The following is a 17,404-nucleotide window of genomic DNA, read 5'->3' as shown; positions in this document are numbered from 1 at the left end:
TTGGATCATCTGTTCACTCGAGCCTCTGCCATGTCTCTAGAGCAATACTCTCGACAGTTAATTAGGAACTGCCTTTTTCAGCTAAGAAATATCTCCAACCTGCAAACTTTTTTGTCTAATTCTGAGTTAGAAATGATTATTCATGCTTTTATTTCTTCTCGCTTAGATTACTGTAACAGTCTTTTTCTTTGTTTGAGCAAAAAGAATCTTGACCGTCTCCAGTCAGTCCAGAATGCTGCGGCAAGGCTTTTAACAAAGACACGAAAAAGAGAGCACATTACACCAGTGTTACGTTCATTACACTGGCTTCCAGTACATTTTAGAATTCATTTTCAATTCAATTCAATTCAATTTTATTTATATAGCGCCAAATCACAACAAAAGTCGCCTCAAGGCGCTTTATATTGTACAGTAGATAGCACAATATTAAATACAGAGAAATTTTCACTTAATAGAGACTTTTAAAGCTTTGAATCGTGACACTCCTGTCTATATTTCTGATGTTTTAGAACCTCACGCTCCCTCTCGCAGCCTAAGATCATCTAATCAAAGGCTGTTGGTAGTCCCCCGAACATGTTTTAAAACCAGAGGTGATAGATCTTTTAGATCTTTTAGAGCAGTGGCCCCCAGGTTGTGGAATTCTCTCCCTCCATCTTTACGTTGCTGGATTGTATTTATTCTTTTAAGCATCATCTTAAGACTTATTTATTTAGACTAGCTTTTAATTAGATTTGTGCTGTGTGTTTGATTGTGCTGTTTTATGTTTATCTGTTTTATATTATTGTGAAGCACTTTGTGGTTTTTATCCTGTGAAGAGTGCTATATAAAACAATAAAGTAAGTAAAAGTAAACAGATAATGATGTGTTATCTCTACATATGAGAAAAATGTGAGAAAGTTGTGATATTAACATTTAAACATAGGATTGTGAAAATAATGAGCTGCTTGGCTCATAAAGAATGTTTGATGGGTAGATTTGAAGGGAAGGAAGCCTTTTGCACAAGTCGAACATAATGTTCTTATAATTCTATTATTTCCTCTTGGTGTGTGTTTTCTGCACACATTAAGTGACTGACAGTAGTCTTTCTGTGATCTCTTTGCTCTAGCTGGCTCCAGAGAACACCGTGGTGTCCTTTAACAGAGCCCTGCAGCATGGTGCCAGCTCCTTGGAGGCTGATGTCACCATAAGGTTATAAATCACACATTCACTTTTGTTTGCATTTAATGCATGTAGCTTGCTCTGAAGGTCCACATACGGATCCCATTTGACACGCAGGTTGTGTGGTAGAAATAATTACAGTTAATGGGAAATTACGAGAGAAATGTGTGATTCAGATCTGTTGCCCTTCAGTGTTTGGTGATTATTAACACATTTCGCTGCTGCTTTTTCATTTAAACTGCATTATGTTTAGTTTTCCTGTAAATGTAAAGTGCTTTACTTCTTCTAGTGTCGATGGGGTTCCCTTCCTCATGCGAGACCACACTCTGAGGCGGACCACAGATGTCACTAAGGTGTTTCCAGCCAGACAGTATGAAGATGCCTCCTTTTTCAACTGGACAGAGATACGCTCTCTCAATGCAGGCCAGTGGTTTTTGGAGGTACTAAAATCCACTTAATCTAAAGCCACCTCAAGTCCATCAGCTCTAAAATAGATTTTCTCCTCAAATAGCAAAACTGTGTGTCTCATTTTCCTTTTAGAATTTAAGGGATTAAGATCTAAAATCTGCAGATGCTTTAAATTTTTTTTAGAACATTTTATCAAAAATAATTTAATGCCGATTTCAAACTGCTACAATAAGCTGCATATAATGTGGAAAGATAAACAAATATGCTCCACCTCAGTGTCTACCTCGCTCTGGTTTCTTTCCTCTGCTTGTAGAGTGACCCCTACTGGACAGTAGCATCACTGACAGCGAAGGAGCGGAGCAGAATAGGCAACCAGACGGTTTGCAGTCTGGTGGAAATGCTTCGTCTGGCAGCCAAGGCCAACAGCTCCGCGCTGCTCAACATTCACAAACCTCCACCAGAGCACCCACGCTACCGCAGCTGGTTCATGGACACGCTGCGGGCTGTGCAGAAAGCGGGGATTCCCCTGAAGAGGGTGAGGACTGTAGGTCCCTCCACAATAATCCTTAAATGAATTTAGCTGTTGCCTGTAGTAGTGTTCCCCCTTTAAACACACTAAATATTAAATATTATAAATATTCCAATAAGGAATTGATTCTGTGAATTGTTGTGACAAATCTTTCATCCTTAGCAAGTGTGACAAATATTTTAATTGTTTTCCTTAAATACTGTATACCAGTGTATGACAGCTTACTTGTCAATATCGTCTTTTGAAATCTATAATAAGCACCTTCTCGCAAAGCATTTAAAACTACATTTTATCTGATCTGGGTCTTTCCATGTGATATGTGTTTGTCCCAGGTGACGTGGACCCCCGACACAGACAGGGGGAGGGTGCGAGGGCTTCACCAGACCACAAGTGAGAAGCTGTCAGTGGAAGCGATAAGGCAGAGAGGAATTACAAGTCTGACCCTCCACTACAGCAAGGCTAGCCACAAAGAGCTACGGTAAGAGCAAGCAGCTGCTACTAAGCAAAGGAAAAAAGGCTCAGAAGAACCCTAAAGAAATGTCAAAGGAGGCGTTTTGTGTTATTTTAAGCAAAATTTAAAAAAAAAACAATTTACAAACCTAATTGTTTGCTTAACTTGTTTTATAGCTTGATAAAGTGTATTTAAAAGGGGAACTAATCCCTGAAACAGTTTTAAATATAGTTAACACTAAAGGGAATGTCTTCTGACTGGTTTTGGTTTTAAAAAGCTCACTATTTCTGCTCGAGGTTAGCTGCTTCAAGTGGCATTTGCCAGTGCCAAGCGCAGGGCTCCAGAGCTGAAGAATTACACCAAAAATGACCTAAAAGTGCTAAAATCTGAACTTCCTGTAGTGGTTAACGTTAAGCTGGCTCCAAAGGTGAGTCAGTCCTCAGAGACTCTCATGTCAAACGATCCATTTTTACATTTTACATTTTTACAGCTACAATACCCAAGTAAGCCCAGCCCACTTCTAATTGCAGAATTACACTGTTATGGTCCTTGAACACAAGCTCTACCCTCCTCTGGGACCTCTGTTGCAGCTTTAGATGAAACAAAGTCAGCTTCACGATGCACACAATATTTTCCAGTGGCTGCAGAATGATAAGAGGTGAATGTTGACAAGGGAGTAAAGAGGTGAAATGAAGTGGACCTCTCTTTCTCTCTTTTCAGTGCTGACATGTATTTTTCTTTCCCCCAGGGAGTACCTGGCCAATAATGTGAGTGTGACTGTCTACCCGGTGAATGAGCCCTGGCTCTACTCCATTCTGTGGTGTAGTGGGGTGCCTTCTGTGTCTTCTGATGCCCCCCATGTCCTCCGAAAGGTGCCTTATCCCATCTGGCTCATGGTAAACAGCTCTCCGATCTTTCAATAGATGCAACACACACACGCACAGTGCACAAGCAAACAAGGTCACACATTGAGATGAAAGGACAGCAGGAGAGCGGACAGAGACTGACGATGGCCCAGCAAGACTTGAGGGCTAAGGCGCAGAGAAATATGAGCCCAGCAGCGGGCTTTAGGTGCACTGTGACATTATAGAACAAAAGGACCCTGGCAAAAAAGTCTGAGAAAATCTAAGACAAGGGCACAGATCTGAAGAAAACAGCAGCCTTACTCACTGCTCTAGAAGACATCAGTATTTATGGGGACCTCTGATGGCAATGAGCAGAAACTACTCCTCTTCTTCTCCTGTTTTGCAGAGCCAGAGCGCTTACAACTTCATCTGGATGACTTCAAATCTAGTGTCCCTCGCCATAGTCATAGGGGTTTTCTTTTTTCAGAAGTAAGTACAACACATACATGTAATGAACAGGAACTTTAAACACAGTATAAAGCAATAATAATTTTAATGAATACCAGCCAAGTGACACATGCATGCTCCATAATACATGAGATACCAGCCTAAGAATGGTTCTTTACAAAGACATAGATGTCTGGGTGATGACAGCAGATGATTTACGGGACAAGAAATATTACTGCTACTCTGTTAGTTCTATAAACAAATGACTGAAACAATTGGGTGGGAAAGGAATACAGAATTCCCAATACAGCGGTCCCTCGCTATAACGCGGTTCACCTTTCGCGGCCTTGCTGTTTCGCGGATATTTTTTTTGTGCAATTTTCCATGTTTGTTTGTTTTTTTTCTTACAGCGCATTGTGTTCTGCGTCCTGATTGGCTGTAGACCATTGTCAATCAATCTCGTGCCGTGTCTCCTGTACAGTACAGAATGTCAGCTTGTCAAATTTACATAAATCTTCAATCGCTAGCAGTGTGACTCTGTGCTGTACTGTATGTTTGTAAGTTTTCTCCCCATCAAACACAACAATGCAGACGAAACGTTTTGCACCGTCAGAGGCTCCTGCGGGTGCCTTCGGTTTCATTCTATAATACTGGACTTATGTTTCTACTAAGGTTTGAACTTTGAGAGTTTAAACAAAAGAGAAAAGTGTGAAAATGTTCGTGCCTGTCTGAGAAAAGTGTATAAAGTGTGTAGTGAGGGGTTTTACAGCCTTAAAACATCTATAATAATTGTAAAAAATAAAGTTGGCTACTTCGCGGATTTCACCTATAGCAGGTTATTTTTAGGATGTAACTCCCGCGATAAACGAGGGACCGCTGTACTGAATTATTTTAATAATAGTATTATTTTATTTTAAGGTCACTATCTAAAATGACTCATGGTTGTTAAAAATTATACAGCTTTTTTTGGTTTTTCTGTCCCCAAAATGGAGATTAATACAATTTTATTTGCAGTGCAGAATTTGAAATGAAACTAAAGAGGCCATAGTAGAGGGCCTGAGAAAACATTCATTTGGGTAAACTGGATATGTGACATCATTAGGTCAGTTTTGTGTGTGGGAGTATAGTTATTAATAACAATCACTTCATTTGCTTTGCAATTTTGAAATGTAAAATTCAAACCTCTGAACGATTCGGTGTGTCTAAATGTTTGTCTCATATGTGGCGGAAAGGTGTTGTGAATGCATTCACCGTTGAGTTTGCCGGGTTGAGTTTGAGTTGAGCCGTGGCTTTGTCTGGTCTGCTGCTTCGACACTGACTGTTCATTCTACTCTTTCTTTTCTTTCTTTTTTCTCCTTGTCCTCTGGGTATTTCCATGTTTCTTCTCCATTCTACAACCTCTCCCTGTCTTACTGTCCTCTCTTTCTCCTCTGACATTCTTACTTTGTCCTGTGCTCTACCTGATCTGCATGCAACCTTCCTCTGCTGCCCTCTGGCATCTGTCAGCTATCATATGATCAGGTAACTGCTGTGTCTGCCTTGGCCTTTGTTTCTGCCTCCTTGTCTGTCCTCCTTGTGCTTTTTGCGCCCAACACCCCAAAGCTGGTCCCCTTCCTATCTTTCACCACACTGCCTTGCCTTTTACACTGGGGGAGGTAATTGTTTGATCCCCTGCTAGATTTGTACGTTTGCTCACTTGCAAAGAAATACAGTCTTTAATTTTGTAGTAGTTTCATTTTAACGGAGAGAGACAGAATAGCAATCAAAAACAGAAAGTTATAAATGGATTTGCATATCAGTGAGTGAAACATCCTACAACCCAACTAGAGTTTTGGCTCGCACTGACTGGCTGTGTGCACATGTGTGCACACCTCCTTCCCTCAGCCACAACACTAAGATGGGTCATGATGGGTCTTTCCAGCATCAAAAACAAGTCCAACAACTCCAAGGCAAGTGACTAAAGAAGAAGCACATTACGGTCATGGGGTGGCTTCAGTCTCCAACTACAATAAACTTACCGCTTGTGCTTGACAACAAGGGTTTCTCAGCCAAATACTAAGTCTTGTTTTGCTTGGGGATAAAATACTTAATACACTCAGTGACATGCAGGTCAATTTATAACTTTTATGTGTTTTTTTTTCTTGATTGTTGTTTGATATTCTGTCTCTCTCAATTTAAAAAAAACTACCATAAAAATTAGAAACTGTTCATTTCTTTAAAAGTTGATTCTGTTCATCTGGATGTAGAGTTTTCAGTGAGAGAAACGCTTATCACTCATGCGAGTGATTGACTGAAGAAGACATTCGGATGAGAGTGGGTTTCTTTACCTGGACGATCGAGCACGGATCAAGACAAGTGCATTTCTTTGTAACTGAGCAAACGTACAAATTCAGCAAGGCTTCAATAATTATTCTAAGTGTATGTATTATGTGTAAAAATATTACTGAATTAAAGGACGTATTGATAACAGCTGCAGTCGCTGCCTTTCATGCGATGTAAGAATCTATCTGTGTGTGTGCTGTAACAGGTGGAGGATGAGCGGGATGCAAAACTATAACCCAGAACACATCATGTTGAGCGCTGTAGCGCGAAGGTCCAGTCGTGACGTCAACATCATGAAGGAGAAGCTCATATTCTCAGGTGAAGCTTAGATAGCAGTCGCACATCATCACAACTTATCGAGTCAGCTCCTGTGGGAGGCACACATTGTTTTTATTATAGCCTTTAGAGATTTGTTTATAATGCGAAAACACACCTTCAATACCAAAGCAAGAGCAGCAGCAAAAGAATGAGCTGTAACTCTGTTTGTCTGGGTTTAAGTGGGCTATGTTTCTGTAAGCTGCTCGTTTAATTTTCATAGAAGCCCAAGAATGAACTTCAGAGTTTTTGTATCGTAGCCTTTGAACCTGGTGGATTAAAAAAAAAAAAACACTTTTTGTTTGTGGATGCTGTTGTTGGTGTTAATTAGGCCCATATTTACCAAAAGGCTTTGGATATGTGATGACCTAAACTTAATTCTAGACCAGGGGTGGGGAACTCCAGGCCTCAAGAGCCGGTGTCCTGCAGGTTTTAGATGTGTCTTTGATCCAACACAGCTTATTTAAATGGCTAAATGACCTCTTCGACATGTCTTGAAGTTCTCCAGAGGCCTGGTAATGAACTACTCATTTGATTCAGGTGTGTTGACCCAGGGTGAGATCTAAAACCTGCAGGACAGCGGCCCTTGAGGCCTGGAGTTTGCCACCCCTAGTACACCTATTAAGTACAAACCCAGCTAATGCACTTTGCCCATATGTGTTCACGCTGTGGCCTAACAACGATGACTGAAGATGACTCTGCAGTGTGTATGAATCCTGTTTGTTGTTGTTATTTTCAGAGCTTAACAATGGGCTCAGCAGTACAGAGGAACTTTCTCTGTATCCCGAGAATGGTTACGTCAGATACTCTCATGGAGGCCTCAGTCGCTGACCAGAACAGCCACAGCTGCAAACTTGAGTTTGACGTCAGAGATCTGACATGTCTTCTTTCATCAGGGTACTGATCTGCTGAGCACATATTACGTTTAAGTCCTGACAATTAAAAGTTTTCCATTTATGGCCTGTTGCTTACTTTTCTTAATCTTCCATCATAATTGTCCACTGGGTAGTGATTTCTCCATGATGACAAACTTGGGAGTGTTTTAATATCATGTATTTGGGGGTTTTCTCAGTTGTTCCATGTACTATTACCAGTTTCAGCCAAATTCTTCTGATATGGTTAGCCATTAACATTTCTGTTCTAAGAAGATATTTTGTTGGCTTAAATTACCGTATTTTCCGAACCATAAGGCGCACCGGATTATAAGGCGCATTAAGCGAAACAAAAACAGTCAGATAAGTCAAACTTTACTCATTCTTCTGGCTTCCTCCACTTCCGTACCATTGATTCATTAATGCTGAATTCTCTGGCAGCTGCTCTATTCCCATGTTGTTGCAGTATATTAATGACTAACCTCGTATTGTGGATGGATTATCTCAGTTGTTCTCCTGACTGAAGTTTGGTCCGTTTACAGCATCCTGCCATGCGATTGCATTTGTCTCTAACCATCGGGAACCCTCACGTTAACTTTTATCGAGTGGGAAAAAGTTAGCGTTCATCCTCCAGCTTCACTGTGTTTATATTATGCTAACATAGCTGTGTTGCTAGCGATCACATAGCACATCATTATATACCAGCTAGCCCAACTTCAGTAACCCCACAAACATCACTGCTGTTTAGTTTTCTGTCTTCATTTATGTTGGAAGTGATAGCAGAGCTGTACGTTTGAATTTGTTTCAGAAATCTCTCAGTCAGAACATGCTATATCATGTTTAGGTGGAAACTAGCGAGCTAACTGCCTGGATGTTAAACTTAATTGTTACACCTGGTAAAGCAGCAACACTGATCATTTTATTAAAGATGAAAGAATTTAGACAGTTTGTAACTCTCAGTCATGCTGCAGTGTTCGTTTGACTTTGGGACCTGAAGCGGATGGAGTTTAGGACCCAGATTACTCCGCGAGGCTCCTGACTACGGTAGCTGTAATGCTCCAACAATCCATCAAGCGGTGCGGCTTTGTAGCTTACCAAAGTCATACTAAAACATTTTTTGACAGATTTTTGAGCGCCATGTAGCACATAAAATCAGTTCGAGGGTTAGTAAGCACAACCAGAATTCATACATAAGGTGCACCAAATCACTGTGGATTTTTGAGAAAAATTAAAGGATTTTAAGTGTGCCTTATAGTGCAGAAAATACGGTATTTAAAATCTGTTTACAAAAGTTAAAATAGAACACGAGTTTATCATTGGCTGACATGTGCCTGTGGGGTTAATTAATGGGCAAAAGCTCTCAAAACATTATGGTACCAGAGTTAGAAAGGAATTCTTATTTATTTGTTTAATTTAAGCCAGTTATGTTAAAATTAAAAAAAAAAAAAAGAAGAAGAAGAAAAGATTTGAAAAAAAAATCCCTGATTAGTCTCATTTATACTTATAAAGCTGTACAGCTGGATTGTTCCACAACACTTACCTTACTCTGGTTTTATAAGAGGACACAGACTGGAGAGTGGTCTCTATGATGTACATGCAGCTTACTTTACATGTTTCTATTGTAATTCCCCCTCTGAGAGGACTTTCACTTATTTGAAATTGTATATTTTATCCTTGCACTGATGAAGTGTGACAGACTGAATAAGGCACATGTGGAAACCTGTTTTCTTGCTAATCTAATCTGCCTCTGCCTCTTCTGTTACGCCATGATTGTTTTTTTTCTAGACGAATCAAGTATTATAACTTTCACATGGCTGCCTTTTTGTTAGAATATTTTCATCTTAGTTTTATAATAGGGCAAAATGTTGAAGTTACAACTACAGATTTAGCTACAGGTGAGTTGACTGTTCAATAAAAGTGAGAAATTCTTGAAAAATGATCTGTTTTGTGGATTCTTCATGAGTGAGATAAAAAACTTCCAATCGTGTGTTTTGGGTGCTTGACTGCAACTTTTATTTTTATATGATAGTCATATCATGTGATAATTCTGGATTTTTTTTCTGCTGCCTACTGGTTAGAGTTACCAGTATAGGAGGAAGGCATGTTTTACATGCGTATATACACTTACCAGGCTAAATTTCACATAGTTGTTTACCTTGATGCACAGACCAATAGCCACTCAGTTTGTTCGTTTTTGCCATTTGCACATTTCATGGAGTGTTTCTCTCTGATTCAGAGTCATTTCCATAAAAATGGTAACTATGGTGAAAAAAATTAAATGGTTTATAAAATGTCTTACTTTAGAAATCAAGCCAACACATAGAGGAGGTATTAGGTCAGAGTGTGCCTTTTATTGTATGTTTCCATGTTTCACAGCTGTGGGAAAAACAAGTCAACAGCAACAGAAGAAATAAAACAAGCATGTCAAGGAATAGTTTTCTCTTATTAAGCCGTCACGTTGGCTGGTAAAGCATGGTCAGAGAGAAAATGAAGATCTGCTTCCTCTGTGATGCTGTCAGGGCTGTCAGATGGCATGGGGCAGCCAGAGTCTCTGGGGCAGTTACTCACATCTGCCTTCATGTTCTCAGTGGAGCTCTCGGCCTTTCGATCAGCTTCATTCTCCAACTGACAATCAGCTGCAAAGCAGAGAAGACGGCTTGGTCGCATGTACTGCTGCAGAGCTGAATTGACGAGCAGTCGGTAATCATTCAGTCACTTTTATTTCTGTGAATTAGGATCGAACAGGTTATCTGTCTCCTTTATTCTTAGAGCTACTACTCAAAGACCTGTTGTCTTTAATCTCTTTAACTTTGGTACCTTTCCAGTCTCATCTAGGAAAGGATTAATGTGTCTTGTTCTTTTTCCTTTCTGGATCCAAACATCCCAGCATATTTCTTTGTGGTTCTATTATAGCACATCTGTCCTTCATTGACCTTGTCTGGGGTTCATTACTCACAGCGCAGTTGCTGCAGGGAGTTGACAGCAGCGAGCAGACGCTGCCTGTGCTCTGGATCAGTCACATTCAGCTCCATCAGATGATTCTCCCTCAGCCTCATCAAGTCGTCTACTGTTTGGTAACCACCCAGCTGCAAACATGTGGAATATTCCTGAAAAAGAAAAAATGGTACCATTCAAAAGAAAGCTGAAGGAACAGCTTCCTGTTGGAAGGATGGTTGGGTTACTACATGAAATCAGTTCAAATAAGAGCAAAATACCTCAAGACTGAGACGCTTCAGCACTTCCTGGACAGTTGATTTGTGTCTCACTCTGTGAATTTGTGTTTCCAAGTTCTCCTTCCTCAGTACGTCCACGTAGATGAACTTGAAATTTCCTATTCTGCCATTCAGCATGCCTGTCCATATTCCCATGGGAGGCTTGGTTATGATGTCAATGACATCTCCCACCTGAGTAAATCATTCCATTTGATTACATTTCTTAATAGATAATAGTACGTATAGAACATTGATAAACATTTAAACTTTAATCTCAAAGATATGGGAGCAAAGTACACGTTTTGGGCCAATGATTGTTGAGATATTTCAGAAAGGACCAAGGTGATAAAACTGTAGCCAGCATGGCTCAAAATCCAGCAGAGACTGTCCTAAAATTAGCATCTGAATATCAGTCACAACTTAAATCCACAAATATCAAAGATAATATAGTAATATAATAATTTTCCATTTGCTTGCCGTACATGTTTACCTTGAGTTTGAGGGACTCGGTGTCATATGGACTTGGCACATACTCTGTATGGACTCTGGCTCTGCCACAAAACTGTCTTGTGCATAGCAGATCGTCCTCTAGCTTCAGACTGTTTCTGTTACTGGAATAGTCTGACCCACTGGTGACTCCACCTGGGAAACAGAACACAAGAGGCTTCAGCAAAGGGCAGCAGAATTAAAATGCTCATCAACATTTCAGTAACATAGCAGCACAAGTGTGAGATGGGGATTCTGTTTTTGATATGTCAGCGGTCAGTGTAGCTGGACAAATTAGTGCATCAGAAGAGGGGTAATAGGATACTCAGAACACAAGGATTGCATAATTCATTGGGTTGTGGTGTGAAGGATGCACTTGGGTCTGTGCCCAGAGGTGCTTACTTGAGGAGCTTTGTCTGCTGTTGAGGCTGTAGAGGCTTTCCAGAGAGATACTGGACCTATGGTGTGCTTTAGTAATTGGTCTCCCATGGTCAGCATCCGTCTTCTCTGCTTCACCTTTCTGCATGTCTCTGTTCTGCACAGTAAAAACATTCATTCGTGTTGTTATCTCCTATGTAGTATATGCTTTTGGCTCTGTCATCTTCTCTGTCGATTTTGTGCCACAGGAATTTTAGGATAAATAAAAGACAAAGCTAACCAAGCAGAAAGCTGAGTCAGGGCCCTAAGCTGCTGTGTTTGATTCCTCATGTGACTGAACAGCTCAGTATCCCAGACACGCCAGCTCCTCTGGCAAGCAAAATACCTAATCCTGCAAACTCTGCTTTGCTTTTTATAGCAGAGGTCCAGGAGCTGTGCGGTGAGTTTAATCCCCAACTTCCTGTGCTCAGCTTTTAACATCCTGCTTCTCTTAGTATGAAATCTAAATGAGTTTGGCTAAACTGTTTACTGCACATCATCTTTTAGTGATTTCTTTAAACTGCACTTTTTACAGGGTGCAATGATTGTCCTGCATACATGTCGAAATGATTAAAAAAACAAGAATTAGGTACACAAGTGTAAATTTTGGGGGGATTTTATCTAAATACACAGGGTCAAAAATAAATATCCATACAACCCCACTAATAGTCAGTTAGTGACCTTTAGCAAGTTTCACCAGATGCTTTTGGTAGCCATCAACAAGCGTCTGGCATAATTTGGCTGGATATTTGAGGTTGTGGTCGGGGCTTGGGGAAAGCCATTGCAGAAGCTTAACTTTAGCCTTTAACCAGTTCTGATGTGAGTTTGGGATCACTGTCTGTTAGAAAACCCAATTGTGTTAAGTTTCAACCATGTAGCTGCAATTTGGAGTGAAGTTGAAAAATTTTGAGGTACTCCTTGTCCTTTATTATTTCATTTACTTTGTGCATTATACCTGTACTACTGGCAGCCAAACACAGCATAATGCTTGACAGTGGGGACAAAGCCTCATCTTTACACCTCCAAACATACATCTTATAAGTATCTTGGTCTTTATCTGGTCTGATCATAAAACTTCTCAAGAAGGTGTTTGGCTGGTCCACGTGGGCAGCTGCAAATTTCAGTCACGTTTGGAAGGTTTCGATTTTGGAGAAGGCGCTTGTTTCTTGGTTGACCCCCTCTTATTCCTTGATGATTCAAAACTTCACAGTAAACAGTGACGCTGACATCTGAATAACTTCTACTTATACGCAGTTATTTGAACGGATGATCTTGGAATCAACAGTTGTTTAGAAATGGCTCCCAACATGTGCAAATCTACAATTCTCTTTTTTAGATCTTCACTGATTTTCTTGGACTTTCACACTGTTCTGAGTTTTTGGTCAGTGCTGTGAATAAGTGCTGTGAAGGTAATCGTAAAGAAACTACCAATAAGTACTGATCACTATGCATTCATTGTGTGTCTATGATCAATGCAAAGTAAAATTCTGGGGCGCTAACAAGAATTTAAGTTCCCTCAGAAGGCTAACCTGGCCCAGCATTGTCCAATCATACTGAGCTGAAAATGTTAGTAATGCTAGCTGAATGATAGGATGTCATTTAATGCATTTAAACAGGAAAATGATTTTTTTATGAGTCATATTGGAGTGTGAAGATGTGTTTCACAGCTTAGCCTGGATAACTAGATCATTTTGGTCCCTCTCCTACTATTGTTTGTTATTTCATTACATCTGAATTCAAGTAAATTCAGGCTGCCATGAACAACTTTCTGCATTAACACAACATTTGCAGATGCATGACATACAGAGATGATAGTTTGTGTTCCCTCTGGTGAGGCCTCGATGTGTTTCCTGTCACTCTGAGATAGATGTTCCAGCTCTGTCCTCCGCACTCTCGATTTGGTCAGCTCACCATTCTGCTCCCGCGTCCGCTTGAATAACAAAGCACACTGTAAACAGAAGGATCCAACACAGCTCCTGAAAATAAACATTTAAGAAAGTTTGAATCCGTAGATTAACGAGCTGGCAGGACGAGGAGGCTGGGCTCTCTTACCAGACAACTTTCATTATCCTGTGGTTTCATTAAAGGCGAGTGCTGTCTTAAGGCTTCAAATCTCTCAAATCTGGTCAACTGTTTGAATAAAAGACAGATTAAAATGTGTGTTTTCTGGTGGGCAACATGAACACCAACAATATAAAACCTGTGTTCTGAATTAGGCTAAACCCTGGAAGCTACACAGCTTGCAGAAATGCTATTTTTGTTGTGGTTGGAATTTCTTAAATATACATTTTACAAGTTATTAATTCCATGTGCTTATTTTTGATCAGCTGCATATATTTCCTAAAGTGTCACTGAAGCTGGTGAAGCATGAAGCAAAGCATCCTTTCTTATACAGGTTGCCCATTAGCATCAGCTTAGCAGTAATTCGATGCTGCTCTCAGAAATCTGTTACAGTGTGTGTTGGCTAATTTCCCAACAAGGACGTAAACTGAGCCCTCACTGTCATGCACTGAGTGGTTGGATAAGCACCTCTTAATACCACATACAGAAAACAAGTATAGTAAGGCAGATGTTTCTGAAAAGTAAATATCTGCCTCTCCTAACCATCCTGCTGCTTCATCAGTACTGCTCTCTGAACTATGTGCTCTGATGTATTATGTTGAGTCTGATTTCAGTCAGTAATTTAGCCACATTGGCAAAATTATATTGCTGTAGTCTCGAGAGTCACTCTAACTCAATTCTAAAGAACCACTTGATAATTTAAATGTAGGCTGAAGCCACTGAACAAGATTTGTGGTTACTGTCACAGCCTGAGGTGCTGTGTGGCAGACTTTAAAAATCATTCATTACTAGTTTCTTGATTGCATCATGCTCTCGAGTCTTCAATGAATGTATCATGTGTGTCATTATAGATTTTTGGTGTTGGCACAGAGGGAACTGAAAGATATCTGAGAGTGTTTGTAAGTGTGGATGCAAGCTGAAGCTGTTCAAAAAACTACACTAAGTTGCCAAATTATACGGACAAATTAAGTCTACACAGTCTATGTCTAAAACAAGCACAGGCTAATATGTTGCAGTATTAGAATAGATTAGGTTTACTTAAATGACAACAGACTGTATAAACTGCAGAGTGATAATATTCTTTTGATATTGTGAAATTAAGCGTTTCAGTGTACACTACTGATAAAACTGTATGTAATGCTACTATCACATCAATCACAACATGCACATTAACAACAACAAAAATGAATTGTGGAAATCAAAATAGCAGCAAGATTTGCAGGTTTAGGCTTCAGTGGGAGTCAAATGGCAAATCTACCCTACCCACAATGCAGTGCAGCTTTTTCCTGGTTACAAACTTAATGTGTAAACATTACATTCTGAACCAGCCACTTTCAACACGGTGTGGAATCCCTTTATAAAAACAGTCCATCATTGATTTATTTTAAAATTATGATTATGATGTTTTGAAGAGCTAACGAAACATAAATGATAACTGAGGCTGGAAATTAAACCAGTGCTTAAAAACTTCCTGATTTCATTAAAACAATGATGAAACACAAGTGCTAGGTGAAAATTTCAGTTACAGTTCAGTTAGCTTAAATGTTCCCAAAAGAGCTCTGAAGTACATTTAGAATGGCGAGCCCTGCAAAGCACAGAATAATGTTACTTAGGAGAGCTGGGAGGAGGAAGTAGGTATCTTGGATTGGTTTGCTCATTCAAACAGAAAGCTGCATTGGCTGACAGGAAGACATAACTCCATCAATGTATCTTGATGCATGCTCAATCATCCAGGTAAGGACATCACAATTATGGGGATTTGGGGGGTTTCCAAAAATATAAAAAAGAAAAAGAGATTTAAATTCATAATCATTTAGGGAAAATTACATTTGATTAAAAAAAATTCTGCCAGCCTAATAAATACTTATACCACTGTAAGCTACTAGTTAGTTTAGCATAAAGTAATGGAACAGGGAAACTGCTATATTATACCATATGCTTCCAAATAATCTGGTATAAGGACTTTAAAACACAACTTGTTGTTATTTTTATGGGTATAATTTAAAAAAAAAAACACATTATGCTTTAAGTTAATAATTATTATAAATTATTAATAAAGTTAATGATGCACCAATGCTCTCAGCTAATGAGTTGCCAGGAAGTAAATAAGCCGACCTTCTAAAGTGTTTGTATTCCTTTAATGCAACACTTTCGTAGTCCAGTTGCATTGAATTGGATAAATGACTCTAGACTTTCCTAAAGAGCTTTTGGTCAAGTTTCAAGTCTTATTAAATACAAGTTGATGTTCATTTTGTAAATTATGGTCTGGATATAATAGCATATAATTTAGGACATGGCATTTGACTACGAGCCTTAATATCCTGGACAATATCACAGATACTCCCAATCAAATGTTGTTAGTTCCTGATTTACAGCTTTGTTTTCTCTCAGTTGCTTAGAAGCTATTGATAAAGTTTCACTGATGGATGGTAATAGTGACAAGGTTATAACTTACAGTGTTTTGGTAGAGATGCAAATCTGTGATGGAGCGGATCATTTGGGGAGGAGACAGACCCGACTGTTTTCTGTCCAGCTCTGTCCAGTGTACGAGAGTCTCAAAACGATCCCATTCTGTGGTCTGTGGCAGCTCACAAAGTCCATGTCGAGGTTGGTAGCAAGTCTGAGAGAAGAAAGTCTGTGGATAGTCAAAAGGGCTCCACAGGTAATTTCCAACCCTTGTGCTCCAAGCTTCATCCTCCTCTGGATCTTTATGGAGATTCCTGGCGTGTTGCTGTAACAGCTGCTGTGGCAGCGGAGCAGTTTTGGAGAGCCTCCTTTCAGTCTTCCTCCTCCGGCCGATGCAGGTTAGGACTGAGTTGTTGTTGCTCACAGTTTCTGCATCTGCTACATGAGATCACCAGATATTGCGTGTATTATAAACAGGTTCAACTGATTCATTGAAAAACTGGAAAACATCCTCATGAGTAACTCACCGTTACTCTTAGATGTGTTCTTTCCCTTTCCACTTCTTGCTTGCACTAAATTTTGTAATTTCCTTAGTCTTGCTGTAGTTTTTATTGATTCCGATGCATCAGCTGATGTCTTACTCTCCTAGATTAAAGCAAACAAAACAAATGCATACATTCAGTGCAGTGTACAAATATTCAACACCAACCATGTCTCCAGAACAGAGTAATAGGGTTTTTATTTTTATGAGGTCTTCCACCTTACTGCCAGTAAAGTATAATACTTTCTATGTTTAACAATGATTTACTTCATGCTAAACGACTGCTGCCGAATCTATTCATGTTAATTTTCCTTATAACTTTGATAAGGAATCATACTAAGAAGATTAAAATCTGTGGCCCACATTGTAATTTGTTTCAGTACAGCTTTGATTTGAATCCACTATATACAGTTTAGTCAACTATATTTATAACACATATAGGTAATATATATGATATCTCTACACTGGATCAATGGGTCCCACCTGCCTGGCTTTGCTGACAGCCTCAGGATTTTCTCAGCTGTTCCCCAGCACTATTATTATAAGACATGACAGCGTGGCTGGTAGTGTTTCTAGTTTGTAATTCTGACTGTTTCGCTGCATCGTGGAATATGTCTAGAAACCTACTGTACCATAAACCACTACTGTTCCTTCAAATGAAAGGGACATCTATGTTAAAGCACCTTTTTTGCATTGAATTGCTGGTACACCTGGCATTCAGTTTGAGGCTAGATCTCATTCCCACAAACAACTACAGGGCTTGAGATCATTCCAGTGGTGGGGATCTTTATTATAAGGTGTTACAATCTTCTGGATTAATTAAATCTAAAGACTACTTTGGCATGTTGCAGTTACAGTCACTTAAAGCACTGAAGGGACGAAAACTCCATAGGTTGGTAACCACTGGAACAACTGCTAAAGTAAAAGATCCGAG

General features: G+C 39.6%; 2 protein-coding genes across 7 annotated transcripts in view; one reads left to right on the top strand and one right to left on the bottom strand.

Annotated features, from left to right (window-relative positions):
• The window catches only part of gdpd5a (glycerophosphodiester phosphodiesterase domain containing 5a), a 30,561-nt gene extending 21,260 nt beyond the window's left edge, over positions 1-9,301 (top strand). For 2 of the 4 annotated variants that reach the window (XM_063487324.1, XM_063487326.1), the window contains 9 exons: positions 1,106-1,188; positions 1,448-1,598; positions 1,880-2,110; positions 2,428-2,573; positions 3,295-3,442; positions 3,798-3,880; positions 5,345-5,359; positions 6,366-6,478; positions 7,215-9,301. In XM_063487324.1, coding sequence (XP_063343394.1) covers positions 1,106-1,188; positions 1,448-1,598; positions 1,880-2,110; positions 2,428-2,573; positions 3,295-3,442; positions 3,798-3,880; positions 5,345-5,359; positions 6,366-6,478; positions 7,215-7,306 — 1,062 coding nt within the window. In that variant the 3' untranslated portion in view covers positions 7,307-9,301. The remainder of the gene's footprint in view (positions 1-1,105; positions 1,189-1,447; positions 1,599-1,879; positions 2,111-2,427; positions 2,574-3,294; positions 3,443-3,797; positions 3,881-5,344; positions 5,360-6,365; positions 6,479-7,214) is intronic. The other 2 variants (XM_063487327.1, XM_063487328.1) reach the window with 2 other exon arrangements.
• Positions 9,302-9,663: 362 nt separating this feature from the next.
• samsn1b (SAM domain, SH3 domain and nuclear localisation signals 1b) overlaps positions 9,664-17,404 on the bottom strand; it is a 12,049-nt gene continuing 4,308 nt past the window's right edge. The window contains exons 7-15 of one of the 3 annotated variants that reach the window (XM_063487321.2): positions 16,457-16,574; positions 15,979-16,367; positions 13,515-13,592; positions 13,267-13,410; positions 11,448-11,580; positions 11,050-11,201; positions 10,563-10,751; positions 10,304-10,454; positions 9,664-9,983 (exon numbers count right to left, since the gene is read on the bottom strand). In XM_063487321.2, coding sequence (XP_063343391.1) covers positions 9,793-9,983; positions 10,304-10,454; positions 10,563-10,751; positions 11,050-11,201; positions 11,448-11,580; positions 13,267-13,410; positions 13,515-13,592; positions 15,979-16,367; positions 16,457-16,574 — 1,545 coding nt within the window. In that variant the 3' untranslated portion in view covers positions 9,664-9,792. The remainder of the gene's footprint in view (positions 9,984-10,303; positions 10,455-10,562; positions 10,752-11,049; positions 11,202-11,447; positions 11,581-13,266; positions 13,411-13,514; positions 13,593-15,978; positions 16,368-16,456; positions 16,575-17,404) is intronic. The other 2 variants (XM_063487322.1, XM_063487323.1) reach the window with 2 other exon arrangements.

Source organism: Pelmatolapia mariae, linkage group LG10_11 (assembly GCF_036321145.2).
Source record: "Pelmatolapia mariae isolate MD_Pm_ZW linkage group LG10_11, Pm_UMD_F_2, whole genome shotgun sequence".
Lineage (NCBI taxonomy): Eukaryota > Metazoa > Chordata > Actinopteri > Cichliformes > Cichlidae > Pelmatolapia > Pelmatolapia mariae.
Note: the sequence above shows the minus strand (reverse complement) of the source record. Positions and strands in the feature narration are given on the sequence as shown.